The 8,478-nt window shown below is 35.1% G+C and overlaps 2 protein-coding genes across 2 annotated transcripts in view; both read right to left on the bottom strand.

The window, feature by feature from the left end:
- The window catches only part of LOC110026374 (serine carboxypeptidase-like 16), a 12,922-nt gene extending 5,863 nt beyond the window's left edge, over positions 1–7,059 (bottom strand). Inside the window, exon 1 of the mRNA XM_020727287.1 lies at positions 6,878–7,059. Within this exon, the coding sequence (XP_020582946.1) occupies positions 6,878–6,999 (122 nt within the window). The 5' untranslated portion in view covers positions 7,000–7,059. The remainder of the gene's footprint in view (positions 1–6,877) is intronic.
- LOC110026373 (serine carboxypeptidase-like 16) overlaps positions 1–8,478 on the bottom strand; it is a 48,370-nt gene that overhangs the window by 8,687 nt on the left and 31,205 nt on the right. The window lies entirely within an intron of this gene.

The following is an 8,478-nucleotide window of genomic DNA, read 5'->3' as shown; positions in this document are numbered from 1 at the left end:
AATTTGGGAATTACATATTGTACTGTAAGGTTTATTCTAGGATTATAAATAGACCTGTTTGTAATCCTAGGTCTTTGAGAGAGAGCTGAATATTGTATTCTGTAATCTTTTCTGAATATTGAAAAGGAGGTCGCCGCTCTGCTCCCGAGGACGTAGGCATCTTTGCCGAACCTCGTTAAATCTCTGTGTTCTTCTGGATTTGTGTCGATTACTGTTTTTTTTTCGCCCTTATTTTCTCAACACAAAACAAGATGGCTCAAATTGAGTTAATTTGCATCTATTCTAGCTTGAAATCGATCCATAGCTCGTTATATTTGATTTTATTTAGTATCATATATAATTTTTATAAATAAAAAGAATTTAGGCTGATTTCAAACCAATTCAAGTTCATTTGTGTATGGCTCGAAATTGGCTAAGAAAATCGATCAGAGATTTTGGCTCATAGCTTGGCTCGTTCACTTCAATCTAATTTAAATGTGAGCTGAAATTCAAATCAATTTTTTGAGATTAACAATCTTCGGGCTATGTGCACATCCCTAATTAGGGCGCTCAATAAAACAGTCACCATATTCTAATTCCTTTTATTTCTCTTTTATTCTATCTTTATTTTACTTGGCTTTTAATTTTCTCTTAATTGCCAAATATTTACGCAGCTAACAACTAAATATGAAATATGTCATCTAATTAGTTTATACTATATTCAACCTTTTTCTTAAATTAGAATAGTGACACTTCATGTGGTGCATAATACCGAGACTAAATGAAGTTTACCGGACATGTGGGTTATTAGTTCAGGAGTTTAATATACATGTTCGTTTAACTAACCGAACGAAAAAAAAATTGTTCGAGTTTGTCTTGTTTACTTATCGAACGAATCGAACACAAACTCATTGACGAACCGAACACGAACTGTTCGCGAACAACGAGCTTTTTTGACAGCCCTACACATATATGTGTGTGTGTGTGTCTACAAATGTATGTATGTATGTATGTCATGTAATATTTTAACTGCTGCATGGTAGATGATCTATATATATTCATGTGATAGACTCATTAATTAATGAAAATTGTTTCCTCTCGGCTTCACTCGAATTTTCTCTACGCCAACAATGGAAGAATCTGATACCTTCAATATGTTAGATGGGTTAGTAAATCTCAGAATCTCTAAAAATTTCATCCCTCCCTACATTAAATTCTTCATGGCCAACATAAAATTCATGATTACCAATACACTCTCAGAGGCTAATGATTTCTTTGATTTTATTGATGGTACCATTCGTCCTCCACCGCTTATGGTTCTTAATGCTTTGAGCATTTCCTCTTTCAAAACTGTTCACACTACTTGGGGAATTTATTGATCAAAACTTGTCGGTTGCACTTTACTCGACCATTTCAGCCATTATTTTGCCTCATGTCTTGAATTTAGAAACTGGTCATGAAATTTGGACAACATTGGACAATCGCTTACAAGCCACCAATCACTTCCGCGCTATTCAACTAAAGAAAAAGCTACACAATTTCTCAATGCAAAACCACATAATATTTCAATATCTTATGCAAATCAAGGCCATTGTAGATAACATATATGCTGTTGGCTCTCACGTCGATATTGAAGATGTTATTCCTTTCATCTTGATTGGGCTTGAGGCATCTCATCTTCCCTTCAAGGCTACCATACGAATGAGATCCACTCCCATAAGTCTTGATGATTGATACGCCTTACTAATTAATAAAGAAATTAATCTCTCCACCTAGCATAAATCTGCCTCTACAGATTCTCATCCGCAGTTGTCCTTGTATTCTTCCAGAACGAAGACAAAGTACTATAAAGGCAAAGACAAAAATAACAAAGTTCAATCCAGATGATCAGTCAATGCTCCAACTCCTCACTCTAAAGCTCACGGCTTGGTTTCCTATCAAATATGTAACAAATCAGAACATCTTGCATCTCATTGCTGGCACCATTTGAATCGTTACTTTCAACCGAGGAACTTCTATTCTCCTCCACAAACCAACTCTCATAAAACCTATATTACTTCTTCTTTACCATCCAACCAGTCTAATTGATATCTTGATACAGTGGCAACTTTCTGGTTTGAAATTTAGGACGAAACAACGCAGATCCAGAAGAAGAATACAAATATTTAACGAGGTTCCTACATCATCGGGAGCAGAGCGGTAAATTCACTATTTCAGAGGAGTTACATACCAATAGGGTTACACATCTACTTATTAAAAAAACCCAAAGATAAATTTACAAGCACACCCTCGCTCCCCCCATCCCAATAATCCAAGAGACACACATCTTCACACCAAGAGACACTCTTTTTCATTCCAGAAGGCACACCTCTCCGTTTCAAGATACTCCAAATTTCCTGGTATATGAGCCAGACCTAACAATTCTCCATCTTGGCAAATATCTAACCCTTTAGGAGAAAAATCTCCACCTTGCGAATATTTAGCCCCATAGGAGAAAAACATCATTGAGTTTCTTACACCAAAGTGGGTTGGGCAGCCATGCCAACTAGCAACTGCAAACATTCAACAAGTTCAAGTAACGCAAGAACTTGCTGAAAATACCCGGCTTGGTCAACTTTCCTGCTGCATTTTCATCATATGATTCGACAGAGTGAACTCCACCTACAACTGTACTCCCCAACAATTTATAGATATTACCATCAGGTTTCATAGCTCGCAATGTCTTCAAAATTCCTTGTTGTGCCAACAAATCTTTCACCTTTGTTTGTCACAATCCGAAGTTTCTTGTTTCATCGAACTTCATTATCTCAAATTTTGCACCAAACATTGCCATTTGAAATTAATCATGCAGTGAACTCTTCCTGTCTTGTATTGAAACAAAACACACCACAAATAAATTCAAATAAACATGAAATTTCCTCTTTCAATTGTAGCAATTTTCCCGTAGTTTCCTGTGATTCGTGAATCAAATTTTTTACACGAAACACATTTTCTGTTCGCACAAAAATTCAGCTGAAATACTACGAACACCAGTTGAACCCCACCTGTTACAATTTTTCTTGCGACAAACCTGCAAACAAAACGTGAAATTCACAAACTCTACCTATCGCAACTCCCCTGTCCCAACTCGTCCTGCGACGAACTTGCGAACTCCGTTGGTCGAACTGTAACCGTCACAATTTCTCCTGTCGCAAATCCAGCTATCGCTACAGCTGTCTCGCGCGAACCTGCTATCTGACCGACCTCTACCGCGAACTCCCAAAGCAGATCTCACTGAACTGCCACAACCCTTTATCCAAACTGCTTCGCACTTGTTCGTTCCCGCGAGCCCAATTTGTCTCTGCCTTTCGTGCCTACTGCTCCACCTTCGCTCGTTCTACATCGCGATAACGGATCGCGAAGCTGAAGTGCCGCCTGGTTCGCGAGCACTACGTCCCGACCAAATCCGTCAAATTCACTGAACTTCCGCGGGAACTTCTTCCCGCCAGCTATTCGCGAACTCCTTCCTCGACCGAATTTACCGAAGCCAAAAAAATTCCGAAGCTCGAAGTCTGAACTACCGCGAAATCGTTCACCAATTCCTTTGCCTTTGCCTCCGACCTTTATGCGGCTAAATTGTAGCAGAACTGTCTGGCCTCGAACTCCTTTTGGTGTCGCTACTCTGATCTGCTCTGCCGCGAACACAGATCTTTAGAAAACGCACTAGGAACTGCCGCAAACCGCCGAACCAAAACCTTCTTCTTCCTCATTCTTCCTGCGCCGATATCCTCCACCCTAGAACCTAACTTTGATATCAATTGTTGTGAAATTTAGGGTGAAACAACACAAATCCAGAAGAAGAACACAGAGATTTAACGAGGTTCGGCATAAATGCCTACATCCTCAGGAGCAGAGCGACAAATTAACTATTTCAAAGGAGTTACATACCCATAGGGTTACACATTTATTTATAGATAAAACTCACATATAAATTTACAAACACGCCCTCGCTCCCCCCAACCCACTAATTCAAGAGACAAACCTCTTCACACTAAGAGACACTCTTTTTCATTCCATGAGATACACATCTTTATTTCAAGATACTCCAAATTTTCTGGTATATAAGCCATACCTAACACTTTCCATCTCACTTTTGATTATAGTCAGGTCAATCGACCTGAAACCTATCAAGGGCATGAGACAATTATGGTTGGTAATGATCATACCGTCTCATATGTTGATAGTTTTGAAATTGTTGATATTTGTATTTTTGTATTTTATTTGATAAAAATTACAATTTGAGGAAGGTTTTATGCTGTTTTTGTAGGTTGTAGTAGGGAAATATAAAGAGATGAATGAGAATCGAACTTGATCAGGTTGAAGATTGGAGTAAAATTTAGCTATTGAGCACCTGGCTAGAACTCTCTTATATTGAGCAAAAATCTCAAGTAGAAAGAAAGTTGGCGCTGTCCATTGGGCGCCTAAGTGCTGTTATTAGTTCCTAGGCATCGCGATCGCAACATGTGGGACGATAATAGCGTCGCTCCACCATCTTTAACCATCATTATTTCAAGTGGTCACAAAGGAGGAGAGCAGGCAATATTTCAACTAATTCGATTATTAAAGATATGTTGCTAGAACCTTATATTAAAGTTATACTATATTATTCATCAATATAATTATGATGTTAAAATTTTAAAAAATAATTATCACAATATGAACAATAACTTATCATTGGGACACTTATATGCCTAGCACATATTTCTTACCTATTTGCATATATCACCTAAACTTCAAGTTTACACACATATCACATAAATAATAATACTATTATCAGCTTTTAAGAGTAAAATATACATATTTTTATTCATAAGTTTAAAACATCAATGTCATGAACATAAATATAAAAGTTTAGATATGTAGATATAGAAAACATGTGTGCTTTCAACACAATTCACAATCACCAAAAAAATAGAACTCTGCTATTCTTACGCCAACAGTTTGTGTTCAACTCAGCGAAGAGTTCGTGTTCGATTCGTTTGATGAATAAATGAGACGAACAAGAACAATTTTTTTACGTTAAGTTTATAAACTAACCAAACATGAACAGTCGCGTGTTCGAATCGTTATTGTTCGAAATATAAAATAATTTTAAATATATATATATAATATATAATTTATGATATTTTAAAAAATAAATTTTATAAATAATAGTATATAATAAATTAATAATGATAATATATTAATATTAGTTGCATAAATATTATATATTTATATAATATAATTTATATATTTAATATAATAATGATTTATAATTTATATATTTAAAAAAAATTTAGTTTGAACTTTAAATTTATATTTCATTTGAAACTTCTTTTTAACAATTTCTAATAATATGGTTGGAGAAATAATATTTTTTAAATAGAAAAATCTTATTTTCTTTTTTATTTTTATAATTTGAGAATTAATAATCAAATTCATTACTATTCTAACAATTCAGACAATAAAAATAAATTTGAAACAAATTTGAATGATTTCAAGTCATTCGAGCAATTCGAATAATTTAAATAATTAAAAAATTTCTAACATATTGAATTAAATTTAAAACAAATCGAACCGAACACAAATATTAACTTTTTGAACAATTTCGAGCACGAGTCTATTTTGAACACACATAATTTCGAACAAACCGAACATAAAAAGATCTATATTCGTTCGTGTTCGATTCGTTTACACCCCTAGCTGGGTACATAGTTTTCTTAAGTGGACCTTTCCCTGCCACCTATGAGTTGGAACACTACATAAATGATTACGAAAATACGTGATAACAAAAAGAAAAAAGAAACTAAAACTGTAATTTAATCATAATAAAAAATAAGAATAATGATTAAAATTTTATAGTTTAAAATTTTACTAAATGCAAGAAAAAAGATCAAACCCTAAATAAAGAAGCCTATTTTTAAGTAGAGCTCTATGATTTTAAAAACCGAAAAAAAACGGATTTTTACGTACTAGCAGTTGGCAGTCGAAACAAACCTACTTTATAATTTACGTATTTCGTGTCCAGATAAGCTCTATTCGATCTTCATTTATCAATTTATTCACCCCTCCTATCTCCCTTCCTAATAAATAATCCATGTGCAGAAGTTAGCGCCAAAGCAGGTGTTCGCAGCGCCGTCACATGCAGCGGCGATGACGGAGCCGGCAAGACGTTTTTCCAAGGAGAAAAAATTTGCGTACGTCAAGGGGTACGCAGAGATGTGTAGATTATAGGGTACACGGGGGTTATATGAGAGTTATATGGAGGTTATAAGTGTGTTATAATGTATGTTATAACTTCCTTGTAACTTTCGTGTAACTCAGTTGTAACTCGCGTTTTTATTTTATCCATTGAGATTACAAGGTTATAGCGGAGTTACATGAGAGTTACATGGGAGGTACAACGGGTTATAACCCCCTTGTAATCCCCGTATAAATCCCATATATCCTATTATGTACACATCTCTGCGTACCCTTTGACGTACGCAAATTTTTTCCTTTCCAAGTAGGGTTCGTGCACCATGCTATTTCTTTGATGTCCTCAATGAAGCAGCAGGAGAACATGGCTTCTATCTTTCGAGTAAAAAGAAAAAAAAAATGGCTTAGCTAGTCTAAAGTGCGAGAAACAAAAGTAGAATTGAAGGAGAACTCAAACCATTCGGGGTAAAACAGAGCATGAATTCATACATATAATTGCGAAGTGCAAACAGGAAAAGAAACCATAGAATTTACAGATTCTTCACACTCAGTAGCAAAAATAAAAAAAATAAATAAATAAACAATTAGTTTCCAAAGAGAAGGAATCTATGCATACTCTCAATTTTTTGCATCATTTCTTTCGTTTGAAATTAATCACATGCATACATATAGACAGACTCACCCAGTCTCTAAATGGAAGGGTAGTTCGCCATGAAAGCCCGGGAGATGAGTGACATGATTAACAGCACAGAGACAACGCAGCCATTGATGCAGGAAGAGAAGGACGAAGAAGAAGAAATACATCTTTTGAAGAGTGGGAATAATGAAACTCTAGCACGCAACTTGTCCCGTGATATTTCCCTTCATTTATATATATATATAATAATAGACCTTTACTCGTCCCGCGTGAAAAAATTGAATATATAATTGTCGCCGGAAGTAATCTCTATGTACTCAGCACGTGACGCAATATGACTTGTTAAAGATAATTTTAATATTTCTCACTACGCCTTAAGTTTAATATTATTTTATTATTTAAAAAAGCAGATAGACCTGAAGTCCGACCTGGCCCGCCATATTGTACGATATGACTGTTCCGAAGAAAGTATATAGTATAATCATAATGTACCGAGCAAAAAAAAAATTAAATAGATATATGATATGAAAATCATGGTGTACAACCTTGTTGTACCTAAAAAACCCTCTAGTATAGGCCGAATTTTTCCCTCAGGTCCCCGTAGGGTGCCCTACGTCCGCATTTCAAGCAAAACACGTCATCTGGTCTTGTGGGTCGCGTTAAGCCCGATCCAACCCGACGTGCTAAATGTTATGTATAATCCCGCCTTTTTGGCGTGTTCCCGCCTATTTTTGGCATATTATTCCCTCAGAAACTTATATTCTGCATTATTCAGTAGAAAAGAAGTTTACAAAAAGGGTTGGTTATTTATTTTCGGGTTGATTGAAGAAAAACTCAATAACCCGAGAATAACCCAACAATGACCTAAGAATAACCTGTGCATAAACCACCAAATTTATAAAAAAAGTGAGATTTTGTGTGAATCTTCGATTGTCGTTAGGTTATTTCATCATTATTCTGTGTTTAGGGTTATTTATTTTCGGGTTGATTGAAGAAAAACTCAATAACCCGAGAATAATCCAACAATGACCTAAGAATAACCTGTGCATAAACCACCAAATTTATAAAAAAAGTGAGATTTTGTGTGAATCTTCGATTGTCGTTAGGTTATTTCATCATTATTCTGTGTTTAGGGTTATTTATTTTCGGGTTGATTGAAGAAAAACTCAATAACCCGAGAATAATCCAACAATGACCTAAGAATAACCTGTGCATAAACCACCAAATTTATAAAAAAAGTGAGATTTTGTGTGAATCTTCGATTGTCGTTAGGTTATTTCATCATTATTCTGTGTTTAGGGTTATTTATTTTCGGGTTGATTGAAGAAAAACTCAATAACCCGAGAATAATCCAACAATGACCTAAGAATAACCTGTGCATAAACCACCAAATTTATAAAAAAAGTGAGATTTTGTGTGAATCTTCGATTGTCGTTAGGTTAATTCATCATTATTCTGTGTTCAGGGTTATTTATTTTCGGATTGATTAAAGAAAAACTCAATAACCCGAGAATAACCCAACAATAACCTAAGAATAACTTGCGCATAAACCCACCAGATCTATAAAAAAATGTGAGATTTTGTGTGAATCTTCGATTGTCGTTAGGTTAATTCATCATTATTCTGTGTTCAGGGTTATTTATTTT

This window comes from Phalaenopsis equestris, unplaced genomic scaffold (assembly GCF_001263595.1).
Source record: "Phalaenopsis equestris unplaced genomic scaffold, ASM126359v1 Scaffold000369, whole genome shotgun sequence".
Lineage (NCBI taxonomy): Eukaryota > Viridiplantae > Streptophyta > Magnoliopsida > Asparagales > Orchidaceae > Phalaenopsis > Phalaenopsis equestris.
The sequence above is the reverse complement of the archived record's forward strand: the minus strand, read 5'-3'. Positions and strand labels throughout refer to the sequence as shown.